Source organism: Takifugu rubripes, chromosome 16 (genome assembly GCF_901000725.2).
Source record: "Takifugu rubripes chromosome 16, fTakRub1.2, whole genome shotgun sequence".
Lineage (NCBI taxonomy): Eukaryota > Metazoa > Chordata > Actinopteri > Tetraodontiformes > Tetraodontidae > Takifugu > Takifugu rubripes.
This window is the reverse complement of record NC_042300.1, coordinates 13466152-13490197: the sequence shown is the minus strand read 5'-3', so window position 1 is coordinate 13490197 and position 24046 is coordinate 13466152. Positions and strand designations below refer to the sequence as shown.

The following is a 24046-nucleotide window of genomic DNA, read 5'->3' as shown; positions in this document are numbered from 1 at the left end:
CTTTCTGAGATTGGCTCTTGGAAACAACCCACAGGGTCGCCTCCACGTCTTAAGAAATCCCGTTAACCGCAAATCATTTAAAACCTGGTTCATTTCATGACTGCCACGAAGGTTCACAGGCCCTTATTACAGTTTCTCAATCTTTCTTTGTTTTCTTAAACTAGAGACATCCTGAATTTCCACATTGGCTTGTGTTCAGGCCCTGGTGTTACATAAATGCTGTGGAAAGCTTTATGCTAGTCTTAAATCTCCCTCAGACTCATTCAGTTTGAGAGAAAATATGTTTGTCATGTTAGGGTTAGGGTTAAACTTTGAGAGGCTCTTAACCTGCCTGGATCTGCACTGATCTCCAGTCCAGACCTGGGGTTTTCTGTCAGCTAATCTAGCTGTGTGGTGAAATATCCACCATTATTATTACTTATTTAATTGCATATAAAGAATAGCACAAGGAATAGATCAAGTTCGTGAATTGTGGCTTTTTGGTTTGTAGTCGTACCCTCACCATTAAGGTAATCATGAACATCTTTGTTTTGTTTCGTTTTCTCCCGCTTATCTGGATCCGGGTCGCGGGGGCAGCAGCTTCAGGAGGGATGCCCAGACAGCCCTCTCCCCGGCCACTTCCATCAGCTCCTCCGGGGGCCCCCAGCTGCTCCCAAGCCAGGCGAGAGATGTGATCCCTCCACCTGGTCCTGGTCCTGGGCCGGCCACGAGGCCGCCTCCCGGTGGGATGTGTCCAGAACACCTCTAAAGGGAGGCGTCCGGAAGGCATCCTAGCCAGATGCTCGAGCCCCCCCAGCTGACTCCTCTCGATGGGGAGGAGCAGCGGTTCTACTCATGAACATCTTGCTTTGTGAAAATGTCAGAGGTCAGAATCAAGAACTGATCTGGCCGCACACGTTTCCCTTCCATAACTACTTCAACCATCCTTTGAATCAACTTAGTGGGCCAATCTGATTTCCCAGAACATCTCTTTGCATTTAAGAATTAACCAGTAGTCTGACTGCACCCACCTCTCAGGCCTGTCAGACCCGGAATCCCGAGGGGCCCAAGGGGTCCGGTATCACCTTTCTCTCCCTTTGGCCCCGGAAGTCCTGTGGAAAAACACAAAACTGGTTAAGGTAGAATGCAGGAAACAGGAAAAACCTGTAGAACTTCAACCAGTAATAATATCATCCATCCATCCACTCATCCATCCATCCACTCGTCCATTCATCCATCCATCCACTCATCCATCCAACCACCCACCCACTCATCCATCCATCCATCCACCTCATCCATCCATCCACCCACCCATCCACTCATTCATCTATCCACCCACCCACCCACTCACCCACCCACTCATCCATCCACCCACCCACCCACCATCCATCCACCCACTCATCCATCCATCCATCCATCCATCCACTCGTCCATTCATCCATCCATCCACTCATCCATCCATCCATCCACCTCATCCATCCATCCACCCACCCATCCACTCATTCATCCATCCACCCACCCACCCACTCATCCATCCACCCACCCACCCATCCATCCATCCATCCACCCATCCATCCACTCATCCACCCATCATCCATCCACCCACCCACCACTCATCCATCCATCCACCCATCCACCCACTCATCCATCCATCCATCCATCCACCCACTCATCCATCCATCCATCCACCCATCCATCCATCCATCCACCCATCCATCCACTCATCCACCCATCATCCATCCACCCACCCACCACTCATCCATCCATCCATCCACCCACCCATCCACTCATTCATCCATCCACCCACCCACGCATCCATCCACCCACCTACCACTCATCCACCCACCACTCATCCACCCATCCATCCATCCACCCATCATCCATCCACCCACCCACCACTCATCCACCCATCCATCCACCCATCATCCATCCATCCATCCACCCACCCACCCACCACTCATCCACCCATCATCCATCCACCCATCCATCCATCCACCCACCACTCATCCACCCATCCATCCACCCACCCACCACTCATCCACCCATCATCCATCCACCCATCCATCCATCCACCCACCACTCATCCACCCATCCATCCACCCACCACTCATCCACCCATCCATCCATCCACCCACCCACCCATCATCCATCCACTCGTCCATCCATCCATCCGATGCCAATAAGAATATGCAAATGCTTGGTTTCAGTCAGAAAAGTGTACTTGACATTAAAAAATATATATAAAAAACAAATTTCTAAATTTTATTTCTTCAAAATAATGATTTCTTGGAAAAAACAAATGAAGAAAATCTTTTCTAAAAACAAAAAGGAAGAATATTAAAGACATTTCAACAGTGCAATTGAAGTGACTGATTTTATTTATTATTACAACATGCAAGATTATTACTGCTGCCAATTCTGTAGCAAGTAGCTTAAAAGTGGAACACGGGGAACCAAACAATGTATCAGAACCCATCATTAGAACCCCTGCAGCTCATGTTTGATGTCAGAGGCCCGTTCCACTCAGACTTGAAGCAAGAGAAAAAGAAAGACCAATCTGGACATCGCCACTCCAAAAACTCCCTCCAAACGCCTGTAGTACTTGGACGGGTATTTAGAGAAGGTGGGGGTGGGGTGGGGTGGGGGGTGTAACCACAATAGAAACCATATGTTCAGCAACAGAGGAGGGCAGCACAGCTTGGACGAGTGATGAGAATTCTTGGTCCAGAGATCGAGTTCCTCCCAGGGTCCAAACGTCATTCCTTAGTGCGTCTGTGATACTTGGAGCTGTGGAATCTCTCTCAGTTTGCTGAAGAAACCCAAATACTTCACTGGTGGTGGCTGCGCAGGAGACATTTCACAGGTCACATGCAGAGGGGATGCTGACCCTAACCCTAACCCGTCTGACCCTACCCGAAGGTGCATCCTTCTATTCCACTGCCTCGATGGGCCTAAAACACAAGCTGAGAATGCTCCAACATACGCAGGAACGTTGTGGAAGTCAGGCTGATGTTAGGAAAATGGTACCCCAACTCCAGTGTGCTGACCACCAGTGGCACAGCATCAATACTTTGGTGGTTTTACAGTAACGTTTGGTTGTGAAAATAAAACACAGACTACTTAAACTTGGAATTTAGTAAATTTGGAGATAGTCAGACTCTTCAAACGCCAATTAAAAGGAGAACAAGCGAGAATGAAAGGCCAGCTTTTAGTTCTATCAGTTGGACAGTAAATATAGTCTGTGGTGGGGTCACAGTTCTTTCATAACCAGATAACTCTGAGTTTGCATGATCTCCAAGTGCCCTTGTGGATCTTCTACAAGTACTCCTGGTTCCTCCCACAGATCTTTCCCTCAGTTAAGGTAAAGGATTTATTATTTCTCACATTATTGAGGCTCCTGCACGTTTGATAGGACTCCTGAGACTAATAAAAAGCTGCCTTCAGCAACAGATCTTCTGCAAGTGCCTCACGTGTTCTACCTGCTTGCAAGGTCTCAGAATCTTGTTTGAGATTGGCTTAGGGAACGTTTGTTGTTTCTCCCCTCAGCACAGCCTGGTGGTCTCAACCAAATTTCATCCCCTTAATGGTTTGTTTTTTCAGCATTATACATCATCAAGCTCCTGTTTTTTGCAGTTCTGTCTGTTTGGGCCATCAGTGTTTCAGCAATATTAAAGCTCAGCGGCCCCTCTGGGATTAGACTGAAGCTCTCAGACACTGCTGGCTGCAGGAACAGAAGCAGAGAGTTCACCCGTCCTCCCACCAGCCTCTGAAGCTGCAGTTCTGGTGTGGTCATATTCATCATTATGGACAATGCTGGTCATTACTGGTGTAATGCACGATGATGGGGACATGAAAATAATTGGTTCTGAGGCTGGCATTGGCAAATTTGCTTGGATTTATTCTTCAACATTTATTCGATTGACCGGAACATTAAACCAACATTTGGCCTGTAAATCACGTTTAATGAAGTCGAGTTTCATTGTTGTTATAATCACAATATCCCCCGAATAAGTGTTGACTCACGGCCTACGCGAGTTACCACTTAAATGTTGAACTAGAGGAAACTGAAAATGCTTTTGGTAAATCTCTCATGTCTTTAAAAAAGCAGCTTTCGAACCTTCAGGAATGAGACTTTGCTCTTGAAATCACCTTATATAAATCCCTCTTTAAGACTAAAATGTATAATTATCTACAACTGGCTCTTAAATATTTGTACCTTTACGAATTATACTAGTTGGTATCGACTCTTGGCAAATGTGGCGGTGGGTTAATCTCAAACGAATGGCGTGCTGAGCTAAAACTAATAACGGAGGTGATTGGTTCTCTTGGCAATCTGGATCCAGGCCCTAAATGTAACCTGCAATTGCTTCCAGGTTTAAAGGAAAGGGGGGGGGGCATCTTCCCACCCACACGATCAGAGGTCTGGTTTGGTTTGGGCTGCTATCAATCAGCCAGGGCTCCGTCCCTTGCCAGCATTACGTCACAGCATAACTATTCTAATTTGACTGATTTTTGCCCAGGCAGCTATCGTCAAGCAACGATGAGGAATCATTTCTGAAAAGACTGGAGGAACCGTGAGCACTGCTCAGTGGGGTATAATTACACTTTTCATGCTAGAGGTTCACTGCATTAATTACAAACATTGATTGGCTCAGTAAATCAGTCTTCTGGGGCGAAAGGTTCCACCCAGATGACTGCATTACATTAACAGAGGATGTGTTCTCCAGCTGTGCTAACCAGTTATAGCCTAACAACCCTAACCCTAACCAGTAATAGCCTAACAACCCTAACCCTAACCAGTAATAGCCTAACAACCCTAACCAGTAATAGCCTAACAACCCTAACCCTAACCTTAACCAGTAATAGCCTAACAACCCTAACCCTAACCAGTAATAGCCTAACAACCCTAACTCTAACCAGTAATAGCCTAACAACCCCAACCCTAACCAGTAACAGCCTAACAACCCTAACCCTAACCAGTAATAGCCTAACAACCCTAACCCTAACCAGTAATAGCCTAACAACCTTAACCCTAACCAGTAATAGCCTAACAACCCTAACCCTAACCAGTAGTAGCCTAACAACCCTAACCCTAACCAGTAATAGCCTAACAACCCTAACCCTAACCAGTAATAGCCTAACAACCCTAACCCTAACCAGTAGTAGCCTAACAACCCTAACCCTAACCAGTAATAGCCTAACAACCCTAACCCTAACCAGTAATAGCCTAACAACCCTAACCCTAACCAGTAGTAGCCTAACAACCCTAACCCTAACCAGTAATAGCCTAACAACCCTAACTCTAACCAGTAATAGCCTAACAACCCTAACCCTAACCTTAACCAGTAATAGCCTAACAACCCTAACTCTAACCAGTAATAGCCTAACAACCCTAACTCTAACCAGTAATAGCCTAACAACCCTAACCCTAACCAGTAATAGCCTAACAACCTTAACCCTAACCAGTAATAGCCTAACAACCCTAACCCTAACCAGTAATAGCCTAACAACCCTAACCCTAACCAGTAGTAGCCTAACAACCCTAACCCTAACATGTGCTTCATGTTCCTGTTCTCGTGCACCAAACGTCTCTGTCAAAAATTCACGTCTTTCTTGTATTTTCCAATCAAGCTTCTTTGCAAACACGCATGAATTAGCCCACATTGGATTGCGTAAACTTGTTGTTTTAAGGAAACGTTCATTAATAGCTAATGTGGATATATGGAAAAAAAAAGTACTGCTGAGAAGAAAACATTACAGCTAAGATTTCAAAGAGCTCATGAAGAATGAATTTTCTGACTAAAAAGAATGTCTGACTGTATTTGATATCTGTTTGCCATGAAAATATGGAGTCATTTTGGTCTATGGATCACTGAATATGCAAGTGTAAATAAATCCACGCTTGCTCCACAGAACAACAGAGCAGAACGTCATCAACTGAAGTTCTCCAGGGTTGATGGGGACACTTGTTAAAAGGGTGTTCTGCTTACCCTCTACCATGGTGATGTTCTTCAGGGCCAGGGAGTGCTCCCAGTCCTTTAAGCGCAGGTCCTCTGTGATCGTGTTGAGGATGTCCATCTCGCTCCTCAGCTGGGCCTCTGTGTGGACGTGGGTCACCCACAGACTGCTGGTGTCCTCTGTTATGTTGCTGATCTGAATCTGGACAATACTGATGTGTCAACATCTGAAAGACCTTCTCACAGTGTGATGATGTTTCAAGTGTTTCAGCTGACTGCAACTAACCTGCATGTCGTGTATCTTCCGCCGGTGAAAGCTAATGTCACTGCTGAAGGTGTGATTGACAGCTCCCACTGTCCAATTAACCTCATCCAGGTTCTCTCTGAGTCGGCTCAGCTGCCCAGAGGTCTCCCTAGAAGAGATGGTATTTACTGACTAAGGCAGCGACACTTTCCTAACTGAGGTGTTCCAGGTGTTGTCGATGTTCACCTTAGCTGAACATCTTGGTTGTGAAGCCAGGTGGAGGTTCGAGACACCTCTGAAATCAAGCTTGATACGTTCCTCTCAGCGGAGCTGCTCAGAGAGGACAGCCTGTCATCCAGCTGTACCAGGTATCCCTCAGACTGGTGGGAGTGTGCCTGAAGGTTCCTCAGCTCCAACTCAAGGCCCTGTGGAAGAAAGCAGTAACAAACATCTCCATTTCTATTACATGATGTTAAACTCTGCATTTAAACACCATTGATTAGTGTCATTACTCCATCAAGTAGATTATGTGACAGTTGGCATTTGTTGGACTAATAACTAAGTAACTAAAAAGGTTCTGAAGATTTTCATGAAGTTTTCAGGAACTTTTGACAATGGGCCAAGGAAGATATCTTTGGTGATGTTCTGGGTGCCAGACGGACTTTGATGATCCAAAGAACAAAGCCAAGGGCTTTCATCATAAAGTAACCTCGAATATTACGCAGTCTTGTATTACGGCTGCCTGAACACACTATATAATAATATATAATCCACTATTCTGAGAGGTGTAAGTCACAATCTGTGGGGAAATCGCCCGCTTGGCTGTTTTATTTGGTCTAATGGCTCAAACCCTGAGGAGTTTTTATTGCTATGCAAAGCTTGAATTAAAGCATCTTCAACATATCAGCTTTGGCTTTATATTTAGTACCAAACAATATATTTAACTTTCAGAAGCAGTTTATACTTTGTGCACAGGCTCATTGTATTAGACTGAATGTTTCAACTCCTGTCTCTTAAACCTCCTGATGCCCTTGTTCCACTGTGGTACCTTGATGAGGATCTCCAGCCTCTGCAGCCACTCACTATGGTTCTGGAAGAGGTTCTCCAGTTTCCAAATGTTCTCCAGCAGGTCAGACTCTGTGGATGCCTCATCCACAGCCATCTGGGCTGTGCGTGAGTTCTCCGACGTTGTGGTGACGTTCTCCATCAGCACCTCCTGTCGCTGTGTAGATACCTGGGAATGAGACACTGGAGAAAAAAGAAGGGAAACAGAAGGGCGAGAAGTCAGTGGATTCTCCTGGAGTTCGGCCTGATTGATCCATTGTCAATGTCAAAATCACGAAATTTAATTCTAATTGCTATAAGTCACTGTCGTAATGGTGGAGCTGAGCCAGAGATTTAAAACAGTGCAATGTGTTTCTATCCCATAACTACGGATTTATATGACATGAAGAACCAGAGTTATTATCAGAAGCTAAAATTAATTGTTTTCCGCTGATGGACTATAGTCAAATACACATTTTTATAACATTAAATGAACAAAGATGCCATCTTTGAGGGTTCTGGATGTTAGAAATGCTTTTAAAATTCTTTATACTCTCAGCTGGATTAAATACACTTTCTAGGCTCAAATGGGGAAACCACCCATCATGTTTGGAGCTTTGTGATGATTACTTTGCCATTTCAGCATGCAAAAAAGCCCTGAATCACGTGTGTGTATTGCAAATTTTCAGACATTAAACAACCTCTCAAATTACTGCTATCAGTAGAACTAAAAACGTGCCACAATTTAGGGCCCTTACACGAGCACTTAGGTGTTTTTTTTATCCTGCTCAAGGGTATCTTGGTGGTACTTTGTAAGTGTGCTGGCACCTCCCACTACTACCAAAACACCTTAGAAGTTTTGTCCACACCAGAACTTGACCCAACAACCCTCCGCTTCTCAGCCCAACAGTCCCCATCAGGTTTTTTTTATAAAGTGCTCCAATTCTCAACAGCAACTTAATGTATTAACTATATGATGTCTGACCAATATGACACACGTTGAGTTATTAAGTGGTTAAATCCACAAATCTGTGCTTTAGTAGAACTCAGATATCTTCCCTCTGCTTTGAATAGTGGTATTTACAACAAAATTTACCATTTACAAGGTCAGAAAGCAGCGTACAGCGGGACCTCTACTTACGAACGTCTCTACATGCGAAATTTTCAGGTTACGAAACATCAACGGGAAAATATATCCTGAAATAAATTTCAGGATACGAAAGGAAAAAAATACGCTACCGCTGCTACTCGCAGCTCGCGGAGTTTAGCGAACGCAAACATGCTTGTAGCTGCTCTGCCATTGGCTATCGCCTAGCATCTTCCTGTAATCCCATTGGCTAGGAGGGACGTCAATATGTACAAGTTTGTGTGTATCCCATCGTCGCCTTCATTTAACTTTTATTTATTGTGGGTGTTCGTAAATTTGTCCATTAGATGGTTGTTGTGGTAACGTTCGTGGCTAGTAATGACGGCTAATGTAAGATTAGCCTGTAATAAATTTAATTTTGTTCCTGGAGAAGCCTTGCACTGAATTCCTACATTTATTGTGCGGTGATCTAATTGTAACATGTACTGTATTTGTTACATGTTGTTACATGCATTTTTAGGATTTATAAAAAAAATTATGTCCGAATTTTTGGAACGGATTAAGGCATTTACATGGAAAACGTGTCTCTACTTAAGTAATTTTCAGGTTACGAAACAACTTCCGGAAACAATTAATTTCGTAAGTAGAGGTCCCACTGTGTTACCGTTGCATTCGAATTCAGGGTCACTGCAAACACACCTGAAATACTTAAGGCGTGTGGTAGACTCTGTAAATCATGCTGCTGCATCACAGGAAGCCGTCTCTTTTATGCCACAAGGCAAACATTTGCATGTGATTTTGGGTGTGACACACACTGTTAGTGCAGTTTGGTTAACAAGAAATCATCTGGGAGATCTTAAATTCAGGCAAAAAGGCCCCATGGTTGAGCTTGGGAGGGATTTTGTCACAGATGGTTGAGTTTAGGCACTGAAACCATGTGGTTAGCTGTAGGAAATGACTGTTGATCGCTGGTTTCAAATGGGAAGCAGATTCTGCTTCTCTGAAGGTTGAAACCGGAGTGGATGTCTCGGGAGGGCATGCCAAACGGCTTGTAAGGCTTGTTATCCTGTTCCCATTGGCCATCGATGCAGCACACTGAGCATATTAGTGCCGAGTTCCCTGGAAATAATGTGGAAGTTTCCAAGAATCCAAAAGACATAGTTTTCCTGTAACCTAATGTAATGATATCAACCAAAACACCTGCCTCATCTCCAGTCCGACAGACAAAAATTTACAATCTTTCTGAAATGATCATTCAGATTGTCAAGATCACAAATACATCGAGTGTGAGAAAGTGTCATTGTGCAGACAGAATAAAGTTTCTATTTCAGAATGACATGAAAATGGCTGAGCTATGATGAAGAAAGCCTTAATGTCATTTTGGGTGGTGACATCATTTCCATCCACAGCAGCAGCTAAGAGAGGAACTTATGCTGCCATCAATGCAAAGGTAGGCAGAGCTGTTCTGTGAATCATGAGGCCCAATAATAAAAGAAAATAGGTGATGCTCAAAACTCTTTTGTATCAAATTTACTTCTAGTGAGCCAACTTGGAGCTTTCATGTCTGTACAAAAATGTCATGACTTTACTAAAGCAAACATAGCGGAGAATTATTTCCATCTCAATTGGCACTAACCCTTTCAGCCTCTTGCTTGGAAACCATGAATCTCCATGACAGGGCAAATAAGAATGACGCAAAAGATTTCAAGTTGCTGTCAGAGGATTGTGAAGTCTTTGGCCAACATGATGTGGAGCTAAAACAATTTTGATGCAATCACATCAAACCTGTTCAGGAAAATTCATTCTCATGTGGCAAAATGAAGGAACATTACTTTGGTTTTTCTCCATCCGTCTCTGTGCCTAATGAGCAAAAAGCACTCCAGTTTCATGTTGTGTTCAGAACATGTTGCATGGTAACGCCGCCATAGCCCAGGAGATATTTTGAAACCGTATCTTGAACATTACACCATGAAATCGTTCATTTTACAGCCCAGTGGGGACCAAGGCGCGTACATTCCAGGCAGAAAAAAGGCACTGCTTGTGAAAACAGAGGAAGCGGGTATTCCATGAACCCCTGCTCTTTTTACACACCTCTCACCAGCTGTCTAATTGTTCAATGTGATCTTTGGTGGTTTCATGAGATGTCAAAATATCTGCAGGGAGCAAAAAAAGTGCAGCACAGGCACCTCTGCAAACAAATCACTGCAATTCCTAATTTATGTTAGGGCTATTCCTAATGACCTGGAAAACCAAATAAGCAAAAAAAAAAAATCCCACAAGGCATAGGATTTATACAAAAAGGTTAAATTTAGTTAAACTACATCCCAACAGGTTCCATGAGAGGATCAAATCAAATCAATCTTTATTTATATAGCGTCTTATACAATCAAAATTGTTTCAAGGCGCTTTCCAGAATCCCAGGGCCTGACCCCAGACAAGCAACAGTGGCAAGGAAAAACTCCCCTTTAACAGGAAGAAACCTTGAGCAGGACCAGGCTCATGTAGGGGGACCCTCCTGCTGATTAATAATGCTGAGGAGAAGGGGGAGGACAGGTAGAAGATAGGATAGGAGAGGAGAGGAGAGGAGAGGAGTAAAGGAGAGGAGAAGTAGAGTGAAGGGGAGGTAGAGGAGAGGAGAAGGAGGAGGGGGGAAAGAAGAGAGGAAGGGAGAGGAAAAGGAGAAGGAGAAGGAGAAGGAGGGGGAGAGGAGAGGAGAGGAGAGGAGAGGAGGAGGGGAGGAGAGGCACAGAAACACACACAAAAAATATGATATACAATCACTTCAGCGGGGCCGGAGGTCATTATGCAGCTCCGAGGGCGGCGATAACTGTAAATAAATAGAGGGGGCGCGCCCCACTATTTGAGAAGTGGTGATTTAAGCTAACATACTCCTCCTGAAGCCAGGTCTCAGTAAGACAAAATAAATCAATGTGATGATCCGCTATCAGGTCGTGTACTAACAGGGATGTACACAAAAGAGATCTAATATTTAACAGTCCACACTTAATTGTGATATTAGTTTCTCCAACTTGTGCTTCAGTATTAATTTTAATAAGATTTTGGTGGTTGACCGCTCCCCTGCTCTGTGCTTGGGGAACTTTTAACCGTGGAACAGAGACTACCTCTATAGTGTTAAATATGTTATTGTTGGTGGATGAGGGTTCTAAGGAAGCAGCAGAGAGGTGTGTAAGACTACAACTCTGCATCCTGGTCTGGACCCTGGATTGTCAGGTCACTTTGGGTCTAATAAAATTAGCCAAATTACTAGAAATGAGAGAAGCACCATCTCTTGTGGGATGGACACCGTCTCTCCTAATCAGACCAGGTTTTCCCCAAAAGGTGCTCCAATTGTCTATAAAGGCCACCTGGTTTTCGGGGCACCACCGTGACAGCCAGCGACGAAGCGACGACATGCGGCTAAACATCTCCTCGCTGGCCAGATTGGGGAGGGGACCAGAGAATGCTACGGAGTCCGACATCGTTTTTGCGTAGTTACACACCGACTCCAAGTTAATTTTAGTGACCTCCGACTGACAAAGCCGGGTGTCGTTGGCTCCGACGTGAATAATAACTTTACCAAATTTACGATTACGTCTCGCCAGCAGCCATAAATTTGCTTCTATGTCGCCCGCTCTGGCCCCCGGAATGCTCTTAACTATGATCGCTGGAGTCGGCTTCACGTAGCGCAAAACAGAGTCGCCAATTACCAGGGTCGGTTTCTCAGCGGGTGTGTCGCCGAGTGGGGAAAAACGGTTAGCCACGGGAAGCGGGTGGTGGGGCACCGTGGGCCTTTGTTTTGGGCTACGCTTCCTACGAACCGTCACCCAGCCGCCCTGGCTAGCCGGCTGCTCGGCTGCTGCCGGGGGACCGCTAGCTGTAGCTACGCTAGGCGGCTCCGCAGCAGCTAGCCTACCCTGGCTACTTGACGCAACTCCAGCTAACTCCAAGCTGCGGAACCGCGTCTCAAGCTCGCTAAGTCTCGCCTCCATAGCCATAAATAAACTACACTTTCTGCACCTATTCCCTTCACTAAGGGAGGCAGAGGAGTAACTAAACATTTCACACGCTGAACAGACAAAGACACCGGGTGAAACAGACGGTGAGGCCATGCTAACGCTAGTGATCGGCGAAGCCCTGTATTTGTTTAATATGGGTTGTTTCTCACTGTTGATATCAGGTGACTAGAATGTCCCAAGTGTTCAAAATTTTAAGTAAAGTGAATACAACACACCAAGTGTTCAATATTAAGTGAATACAACACACCAAGTGTTCAATATTAAGTGAATATGGCACCCCGTGCACAATGCAACCAACAAACGATAGAGGAGACAGGAAGTGACGCAATACTCAGATTCCCTGGATCGTGCAGGAGGAATGTAAGTTTGAGACACCCAAAACAGACGTCAATATGTTCAAAGGAAAAATCTTTTGTTTTATTGCCAATTCTGCAGCATGCACACGACATCCACGAGAGGACTGAAATGTCCTTGCTCTCACTTCCCACATCAGCACTGCAGAAATAAATATTAAACAGAACTTAGAAAATGCAAAAAAAGCCTCAAATCTGTGTTTGAGGACTAGCCTGGACCAGCTCGGAGCCAATGGGGTCAGACTGCTGGGTTAGGGTTAGGGTTGTTAGGGTTGGGTTAAAGGTAGGGTTAGGGTTGTTAGGGTTGGGGGTAGGGTTGTTAGGGTTAGAGGTTAGGGTTAGGGGTAGGGTTAGGGTTGTTAGGGTTGGGTTAAAGGTAGGGTTAGGGTTGTTAGGGTTAGGGGTTAGGGTTAGGGGTTAGGGTTAGGGTTGTTAGGGTTAGGGGTAGGGTTGTTAGGGTTGTTAGGGTTAGGGTTGTTAGGGTTAGAGGTTAGGGTTAGGGGTAGAGGTAGGGTTAGGGTTGTTAGGGTTAGGGGTAGGGTTGTTAGGGTTGTTAGGGTTGGGTTAAAGGTAGGGTTAGGGTTAGGGTTAGGGTTGTTAGGGTTAGGGTTAAAGGTAGGGTTAGGGTTGTTAGGGTTAGGGTTGGAGGTAGGGTTGCAACAGTTTTTATATATGCTGTCTGGGGAAGAGTGACATCTTATTTTATTGAAAGAATTGAGGATTCAATATGTCCATGAATTATGTCCACTCATGTCCAATAATGTACCATAGATACCGTTTTTGCTTGTAAGTTTTATTGGATCATGTGGTCAAATGGATAAAAAAGCGTTGTATAATTTTGTAATTACAGCAATCCTTTGCTGTAAAGTTCATCACTAAGGGCTTTCTAGTTCTGAGTCCAGGGTGAGCTCGGCCAGTAGAGCTCGCGCCCCATAAACAGACGTTACAGTCTTGCTGCAGCCGACCCGGATTTGAGTCCAGGACATTTGCTGCATACCATTAATCCCGTGTTTCCTGTTTCTATCTAATAGATATTGAAATGTCCAAAAAACCCTTTTTTCCACTGAAATGTTAAAATACACACACACACACACACACACACACACACGCACACGCAAACCTGAACAGAAAAACAGAGCACATGTCACTCTGCACACTGATGAAGGCACCACACTGTCTTCAGCTGTAGTCACAGAGGAATGCACTTCAGATAGACCTCCCTCTGTCTTTAGTCTCTCATATCGTGTGTGTGTGTGTTCATGTTTCTGCATATGCGTGGGTGCTTGTGTGCAACTATGGTGGCATCCATTAAATACTACATCTATCAAACTTTTGTTTGCAAAAAACATCCCTTATTTTCTGTATTAATTTTTGTCAAACTACAAGCAGTGACAATCAAGTTTCATTAGAGGTTCATAGCAGCCCTGTATCGAATCCTCATATATGATGTTCTCGTTCAAATGTACCCGTGTCTGCTGCACTTATTGTTTCCATTCATAATTATTTAATAGGAAACATGTGGAGTTCAGCAGAGAAGAGAAGTTTTTAGTTCAGTCCTTTTGTTTTAGTCACGTGTCCTCATGTCTTTATGGTCCCACTATAGATGAGGACATCCAGGAAAACAGGCAAATTTACTGGGGATCCGTGCTGGAGACCAATCATGTGTCATCATTTGAAAACCAAAATTCAACTACACGTCACAAAACAAATGAGGGAAGAAGAGACTGACTGTGATTGGTTAAAAGAGTGAGTCCTCTTGTCTTGGGTTAGGGTTTGTTATGGTTAGTGTTAGTTAGGGTTAGTGTTAGTTAGGGTTAGGGTCGATCATTTCGCTCAGGTTCAGAACTGCCTCTTTAAGCTTTTTGACTGTAAATTCAGGTGCAGAAACACTTGAGGGTTAGGGTTGGATCACACTCACATACTATATTTTGGGTTAGTTGGACACCAATGGCGATGATGATGGAACACAAACAGACTACACTGACAGGAATTCTAGAAAAAAAAAGGCTCTGGTTGTACAAGACGGATCCGAGAGGAGATCAACTGGGAGAACTCATTCATCACTGGACTCAAATGAGTCTAACTTGGCTTATATTTTTTCGGGAATCACAACAGAGCCTCTGGCCTCATCCTGGCTGCCACTTTTGAATTTAATAATTTGGATTGAATTTTAGAACAGACAACCAAAGCAAAGGCTCTTTTCATGCAACATCATAACATGGCAAACATGACACTTTGGATAAAAACCCTGATATAATTAGTATCATCCCGTCCATGAGGCAAATTTCAGGTTAGTGTTTCATGAAGGCACTTGGAGACCAATGTTTCCTGTAAAATGGGCCCTGTTACATCCTTGTTTTCCTGCTTTCCCTCAGCCTACAGTCTGGACTTGGACAGCGGCAGGAAAGAGGGAAAGAAAGAAGAAAGAGTCTCTCTGTGAATGTCCTGAAATTGTTCCAGGATCTTAAATCTCGGAGCAGCAACGGCCTACTTCCCTCACCACTGGATGAAAGGGCAGCAGTTGTGTTCTGTTGCTTCCTGGATGAGAAGAGATCCAGAGATCAGCTTCCAGAAGATGAAACACAGCGCGTGAGGGCCAGATTTCAAGGGATCGTTGCAGCAGCAACAAGGAGGTCACAGTAGAACATGAAAAACCTTGTAATTTTAGTCTTCAACGCCTTCTTGTATTTTGATACTTATCATTGAGCTTTGATCCAAATGGAAATCTCTACGTACTCAATTGGATCCCTTCGATTTGCACCTAAACATGTTTTTCAACTTAGGTTCTGTTGTTAGCTTTTACTGCGAATGGTACCAGTGTGATGAGAACCACATGTCAGCTGTGGGGTCGTGAACCCTCCCGCAGCTCAGAACCAGCACCGCAGCTGTCACTACCTACGCGTCACCACAACGCCACCAATTACACTTGAACAACTTAAACATATCAGTTGTAAACATGGCTGGTGAGCTGTGGTTGAATGGAATATACTGGAGTGGATAAATATGTCTGGAGGATTTCGGCTTATTTGGTCCTTTAATGGGAAGAAAACACGCAGCAGCGCCTCCATGCAGCTGTGGGTTTCTGGGGAGGGGAGGCCTGCAGATGGCAACGGCCATAGTTGGGTCTCCACTTTAATCATTGCAGGATCGTCAGATGTGATTTCAAAGTGAGGCTAGAGGTGTGAGAAGCAGCACAATTTCCCATGAGTGCGAGGCTGCTTTTAGTCTGCATATTTGTATGTTTCCTGACTGGATAAGTCGGTTAAGCCCACGACTGAAACGACGGCCATTCTGCTGTGTTTGCATCACCAGGACAGCGTGTGAACAGCCGAGCCTGAACATGAACACTACAACAATTCTACAACAATCGATTTTACTGAATTTCTTTCATTTGAATCTTCTCCATTTCCTTTGAAAATGCATTTGCAGATGACACAACGAGCCCATTTCATATTTCAAAACATGGCTGCAGAATAAACAAGAGTGGAATCATCAATATTTCTGCTGAAGAGAGTCCCACTGAGGCCAAACTGACGAGTGTCTTTTAATAATGCTCAGTTCTGCACAGTGATTCCACCTTTCAATAGTTTACCTACGCCCCCCCCCCCCCCCACACACACACACACACAGAAGAACAGACACAGCTCAGTAAAAGCTGCTTTGTGCTCTGTTTAATTGCTCTACTTGTAAAAAAAGACCTTTAGAAGAGTAATTAAGTGAGGTTACTACAATATTTTGGAAGTTCTCCCTCTAATAGAATTTTAAAAAGTGTAACTGTGTCTGGAAAGAGGCATCAGAGGTGCCTGCAGCTTTATTTTAAATATGCATTAAACATCTGCAGTATTGGAAAATATTGCCTTTGATGACAATATTTTGCGTGGTTATTACTTCCAATGGGCTGCCAGCTAGGAATTAGGTGTGTGTAAGATGGGGGCGGGGGCATAGCTATGAGAATGCATCTTGAACCGTTTATTTAAAAAAAAAAAAAGCAAACTAGAGCTTCAAAATAAAAATTCTACGACCACGTCAATGATGCATTGGGTTTCCTCTTGGGTCTGAAAGTCAAAGTCTCGTTAGCTAAAACAGCTTTAGAAATGCAACATATTTTCACATGTATGAGGAGGGTGAGAAAACAATACCGAATTCATCGTTATTCGTTTAAACCAGGGGTGGGGAACCTTTTTCATATCGAGGGCCATTTCAATTTTTATAAAGTCCTCCGAGGGCCATACTATTATGAAAACATACCTAGGGATGCAAAAAAAAGACAAAAAAAAGTCTATAACCACTGTGTTACTAAGTCTCATGATTGCTGCATTTGAGTTTGAATTATTTATTTAGCACACATGCATATAAAATCACCAAAAAAAAAATAGAATAAAATGACAAACAAGTAAAATATGTTTTCATGATCATACAAAACAATAAAAAAAAGAGGTGCAGAGTTGAGGCAAGAGACCCGTAAGGGCCTGTTCGAGGCCTCTACTCACAAAAACTGCAATACAACAAGATAATCAAGAAAATAAATGAAAAGAAAGAACGATAAAGACAATAATAATAACTAGAAAGCACTCGGAGAGCGCAGACCTCCGCCAAGCGCAACAATTCCTGGCATATTGTGATTTCCACAATAAATATTAGTCCCACATATACTTTGACTACATATTAAGATTCCTTGACCATAAAAACATACCGTTAGCCACTGGAATCATAACAATATATGTCTCAGTTCAATAGTTATTCACGAAAAAAATTCACGCTTTGAAACAATTTTACGTTGTCCGGTGCGAGCGCCTCAGGGGCGGCTACGAGGCGCGTTCACGAACTCTCCTTCGGTGTGAGGTTTCAGCTTCGTGGCTATTAATTCACTCACCACAAAACTTGCACGTGTAATATTCTCTCTGTCGGTACATGGTCGTGTGAAAGCTGCTTGTTTAGCCTCCAAACTCCGACGAAAAGCGTTAATTTTATCCAAACTCATCTGTCCTTTCAACTCGTCGAGTTTAGCGTGTTTCGCTAAGCATTTTTCGTCCGTGTCAATCAGTCCAGCCCACTACGTATATCACATGCTGTGTTCTCTGACCCTGACCTTGACTCGGACATAACATAACCGTCTGTTTTATCTCAGAAAACGGGAAAATATTTCCTCTTGTTACGAAAGAAATTTGGTCTCGTAGGCCGTAATGGTCTCGTAGGCCGTATACGGCCCGGAGGCCGGGGGTTCCCCACCCCTGCTTTAAAAGAACCAGCCACCTCTTTTATTTATTTAAAGACTCCCGCTTTCTAGATAATCTCTCTTCTAATATCTGAGTGACTGGGTCCAAATAACACTAAACCTCTCAACCTGTTATTTGCTTTTTTTTAGTCAGTTTCTTAAGGAGACCAGATAAAAGTGATAAAACAAAGTCAAGAAAATGTATCAAAGTCATGTTGTTTTCATTGATTTGAAGATTAATGTTCAACAGGTCAGGCAGATTTGTCCAATTTTCCTTTCCAGGTCTGCTGACTCGAAACTCAACACGAAGCTTCTTTGCAGCTCACTCAGATGACACCCAGAGAATGAAGTCTGCCACAATTAGTCCTGACATGTTAATGAGGCTGCAGACGGACTTCTGAGCCATCTCTTGTCTCCTTGTGTGTGTGTGTGTGTATGATCTGTTCATTTTGTGCTGCTGCCTCCTGTGAGGAACTCCAATATGGAACGCTGGAACTTCTTTGGTCCCATTTCTATGGGATAGAGCGTGACAATAGTATGGAATTTAATTAATCTCAGGGGGTCCCCACCTCACTTTGAGTCTGGCCGTGTGGATGTAGCGTGCGTGCGTGTACTGTCATGTAATTTGAATGTGCATGTCTTGACATTCCTGTGCACATGTGTGATTTATTGTGTGTCTCTGTGTGTATTCAGGTTTTTATTACCTTGTTCGGGGGTCAGTCTGCCAGCCTAAGTTTGGGGCTGTGATTATGTGGAGCATATGTGGAAAAGTAGATTTGAGTGCACATATTCTCAAGTTCTGGTCTCGTTGCTCTATTTTCAGAATCAGAATCAGAGTACTTTATTGATTTGATTTGATGTCATAATTAAAGTCTGCTAAAGAAATCTTACATGCAAATTCACTCTGCTGCAACGGGAGGAATTCCTCGGTCACGTCTAATCTGGAGCAGCTAAAATACGGCCTGCTTGATGTCACAAGGGGCCTATTTTTGACCCTTCAAAGTTTCTCTTGAAAGGCATCAGCAGTGGCACTTGTATTGTGGGATGTACCCTTTTCATGAGGGTATTCCAACACATATGGTTCACATTCAAGATGGATTTTGTCAGCTATCACGTTGCGAATGCATGACTTCCAAAAAGGAGTTGCATCGTGTTATGATGTGGTTTTGTTAGGGTCAGTTACTCTGGCTAGAACTTTGCTCTCGTCCAGAGATCCTCGGAGGTAAAGGACGGTCATTTTATACATGAACATACGCTTCAAGTTTAAACAAAGGGTGACAAAATTGCTCTTTAGTGGAGAACTGCGAAAAAGAAGAAGAAAATATCCAGACCACTCATCTTACTGAAGGATTCTACTGCAGCAGTTTGGCAAAAGATCCTAATCAGGTTTTTTTTGGTCAGTGTTTTCAATTAATCCACCTTATGAATAAAGATCCAGAGAAAGGCCTTGAGTCGGTCTTTTTGGATAATATAATCCATGTTTTTAGATGCTAACTAAAGTCGTTTTGTACCACAGCAAAGCAGACACGAGCCATCTTTTGTACCTGTTTCCATGAAGAGATAAAAAGGTCGCAAGATCCCAACTTCAAATGCAAAGCAGCTTGGTTTATTTGCAATGTATAGAGCTGAAACGGGTAAAGAGGAGCACCTCAGCCAATATAGCATCTTATGTAAGCTCATCTTTGTACATCTAAAAAAGGAGATTAAATGCCATATTACTGATACAAGCTGTACCAGACTTAATGAGCCTAATTATTGTGTTTTCTGACGTGATGGGAAATAATGCCCAATTAAACCACAAAACAGCTTCTCAGCTTTAATACAGCAGCTTTACAAAATTTGCCACAACTGATGATCATCATGGCTTGATGGAAGAGGTGATCATTATCCTCATTTTAATTTATGTCTGCAACAAGATGACTTTAAACAGGGAAAAAAAGTGGTCTGAAGCTTAAAAAGCACACAAGTCTTTTTCACAAGAAAGAGCAATAAATGTGGTAAAAGAGTCATTTCCACCGAGCTAAAGCTAGTGAACCTTCAGCCGGCCTGGGTGTAACTGCATGACTAAAGGTCTGCCAATGTCAAACCAGTCAACTGTGATTAACAGAACTGAAAATTTGGGTTCAGACAATTCAGAACGCAACACAAGTGTCTCTAACACGCAACCCTACCGCAATACCCAAGCACAAATACAACCACGAGCCATTTCGTTTAATGACATGAATATGAATATTGTCCGTCAGTGAAGAGACACATGGAAAGAATAACAAACACTCCATCATGTTTCCCAGCATTCAATGTGAGAGTGGAAACAATGGCGTCACGTGTGTGATGACGCTGCCGGAGCTTGGACTCCAAACCCAAAAGTTGTGATTTAAGCTCGTCATTGCAATCAGGCGTGAAGGAAGACACAAACGTCTTCCATTCCAGGGAGGTTCTGTTATGTTTTTCTTCAGCTTCAAACCATCTTCAGAGTTCAGAGAAAGAGCAGAGCTGTGTGTTGGTTTGTGTGGGATAAAGAGGCCTCCTCTGCAATAACGCTGGAGCCACTTAGCATTACTGTCAGCCTGTTTCATTTAGAAGAGCTGCTTTGGTTGCATTTTCAGACCTCATTTTGAAGAAGTCACTCAACAAATAGCCCTGTGATGCAGACCAAGCCCGATCAAGCACCTGACCTCTCGAAGTGTTGGACTCCACCAAACATGGAAGCAATTTCAATGAAGTCCTTGATGCGAGACAGCTCTCTATCCCAGACCTGCTACTACAAGCAGGACATTACCCATGAGCCACCTGCCTGTGGTTGCACTTACATCTGCAATAAGAAGATCCGTGTACTTACTGTGCATCTTTGAACAGGATGCTACTAATTCCTCTGTCATAGAATCAGCCAGGATTCATCGACAGGTGTCGCCGCCTTCATAGTTGTATGCTGACCTACTGACCTCCGACCCTGCTGGCCCACTCAACTCAACTGGCAGCTTATTTTAATTAATATAATGTATTTTTATGCTCTCCCCTCCTCTCCTCCCCCCCCATCAGCAGGAGGGTCCCCCTACATGAGCCTGGTCCTGCTCAAGGTTTCTTCCTGTTAAAGGGGAGTTTTTCCTGCCACTGTTGCTTGTCTGGGGTCAGGCCCTGGGATTCTAGAGAGGGCCTTGAAACAATTTTGATTGTATAAGACGCTATATGACTGACTGACTGACTGACTGCAATCAAAAGGGAGCAACTGACAGAAGAACATAATTAGCCTTAAAATAACTCCATCCATCATCCATCTATGGAGCCTAGTCAGGGTCACACAGGGTGTTGAGGTCTACTGCACCTGGAATACATCCCTGCCAGGACACACAACAACATTCCTGTACACACACATACCTCAGGATAATTCAGAGCAATCAAGCTAATCTGCAGGATTTTGGACTCTGATGGAAACCACACAGGCATGGAAGAACATGCCAATTCTACAGAGAAATGCTAACCACTGAACTTCCTGCTGCCCTGAGGTTCAGTCATCAAAAGAAATGTCCCCATATGGATTGTCCTGACTCTGATAGCTGAGGTGGGTGAGGAGCAGGAGGAGCAACAGCTGCAACAGAAATGGGTCCAAAAGGAAAGTGGAGCATGGGGGGGGGACGCCAGCAGCCGATTTTAACATTTGAATATTGCCAGACGATGAAGGACACGTGGGAACCGAGTGATTTATGTCTTGCATGTATCTACTGAACACAAAATGCATAACAAAGCACCAGATTCTACACGACAGACAGCTTTTTAAACCCTGATCCAGTTCTGTCACTCTTCTTTTTTAACTCCATCTTCCTTAATTAGTCTGGCTTTTCAGCCTTCCTTTTGTCCAGCTGCACTCCACAAACACAGCTGACATTTACAAGGAGGCCACAGCAGGGCTCTCAGAAGTTAGCAGCCATAAAGTTCCACACATTCAAGGAATTCTTATTCTTACTCACACACACGCGTGTGTGCACCCCCCCTCCACACACACACACCCACCCACAGCTACACACACACCCACCCACACAGCTACACACACACACAGCTACACACACACACCCACAGCTACACACACACACAGCTACACACACCCACACAGCTACACACACACCCACACAGCTACACACACACCCACACAGCTACACACACACACCCACAGCTACACACACCCACACAGCTACACACACCCACACAGCTACACAGCTACACACAGCTACACAGCTACACACACACACACACACACACCCACAGCTACACACACCCACAGCTACACACACACACAGCTACACACACCCACACAGCTACACACACCCACACAGCTACACACACACACACACACACCCACAGCTACACACACACACAGCTACACACACCCACACAGCTACACACACCCACACAGCTACACACACACCCACACAGCTACACACACACCCACACAGCTACACACACAGCTACATTGGCACTGTGCCAGGGCTTTCCAAACGAGCCCAGAGGAACTGCAGAACCGCAGCGGTGGGAGTTCTGCAACACCGACTGAACGATATGTTTGAATAGATAATCTGTTGGCACCGGCAGGTCCAAATTTCCATGCTGCAGTTTCATTGCGCACCAATTGGTGCGACTCTTTGTGCTGCTCGCCAGACTTGTTATTGGGACCCGATAAATGTGCTTTTGGACAGGGCTGTTTCCACTATTGCTTGTTGTTTTGAAGGGTGAGAGGAAAGCTAAATGTATAGCTAAATGTATAGGCTGTAAAGCTTCATAACAAATAAAAAAGTGCCTTGTTAAGCACCAGAACCACAGCTCACTTAATCCAATACATATATAGATCCGCTCGCACATGTCCTACCTGCCAGGCAGAGTCCAAAGATGGTGAGGATAACCAGGATGTAGAGAAGGACAATGGCATACTTGATGGCTGACAGGGAGTTCAGGTGACCGCAGCGCTGATCCTGCTTCCTGCGACGCTTACTGGAACCTAGAGGTGGGAAGATTAGACTTCAAAACTAAAGAAACCTAAAAGGGTTTGCAATGCACCAAAATTATGCCTAAATTTGGATTTGTTGTAGACCCAAATAGAATGTAAAGGATTCCAATAGGCCGTTGCATCCTTGTGTAACTGACATCCCTCGGAGATGGGTGAGACAAGTCGAAATGCCTGCACGTGTTTACTGAACTGCACATTTGGGTGCACAAACAAGCACATTCCAGCATAGGACAAACACAACTGCTTCACATGTGGAATGTACAGTTGGAAAACATGTGGACTGGATGTATGGAACTGGGTATAATTCACTAACTTTTCCCCGAGTCTGTTTAAAAGTACCTGAAAACAGCAACACTGTCCAAGCAAAACCATCCTCGTCAGCACCTAATCTGCCTGTCTTCTGATACCTTGTTATTCTGCCTGCATGCAGGAGATGTTTAAGAACTCCAAAGGTCTTTGTTTGTGTCCTAACCCTAACCCATATGGAGTTGGAGCAAGCCTGCTGTTAGCATAACGCAAACGTGTAGTTGCCTACAATGAAACTGCTTTAATGGGACTGTGATGAAGAATTTTGAGGCCAAGCTGCCCCCTTGGTCTTTGGAATGGACAGGTATGACAAGGTCTTTGATCCACTGTGATCCCACTGATATGCAGCACGAAGCCTTGCGTGGCACTTCCAAAAGTCACCGTCAACAATCAAGACTGGAGCAACAGCCAGTGGTGGATCCCAACATGGGACTCGGCTTTGTTAAAGAAACCCAACTGAATAAACATTTCCTCCGTCTTGACTCCTGACTTCATCGTCATGTGTGCCGTTGTCATGGAAGTGCACCCAGACACTTTCAGGAATATCCTGACACATTTTCTTCTCTTAATCCTCTTCTGATGACCACAAGACTCATTGTCTCCTGGGTAGCCGTCAGCTTCTGCAATCTGGAAAACTCAGAGGCTTCTGCAAACTTCTCATTATTGGGAGAAATGTTTCCAACTAGAAAAAGCTGCCCGGTTGCCACTGGTGATTCCCATCACCATGCATAGTGGGGGTCGATTTATAGATCAAGACCCCACAGAGCTGACATCTAGCTGAAGCAAAAGCTCCTCCAAAGAGAGTAATGAAGTGCAGGCAGGGATCCGGGATTCCCTATAAACCAGGAG

General features: G+C 44.2%; 1 protein-coding gene across 4 annotated transcripts in view; it reads right to left on the bottom strand.

Moving 5' to 3' along the window:
• Positions 1-24046, bottom strand: part of scara5 (scavenger receptor class A, member 5 (putative)) — a 58700-nt gene that overhangs the window by 16678 nt on the left and 17976 nt on the right. For all 4 annotated transcript variants that reach the window (XM_029849185.1, XM_029849184.1, XM_029849188.1 and 1 more), the window contains 6 exons: positions 22754-22882; positions 7229-7428; positions 6427-6605; positions 6223-6349; positions 5970-6138; positions 1011-1091 (listed from right to left, as the gene is read on the bottom strand). In XM_029849185.1, coding sequence (XP_029705045.1) covers positions 1011-1091; positions 5970-6138; positions 6223-6349; positions 6427-6605; positions 7229-7428; positions 22754-22882 — 885 coding nt within the window. The remainder of the gene's footprint in view (positions 1-1010; positions 1092-5969; positions 6139-6222; positions 6350-6426; positions 6606-7228; positions 7429-22753; positions 22883-24046) is intronic.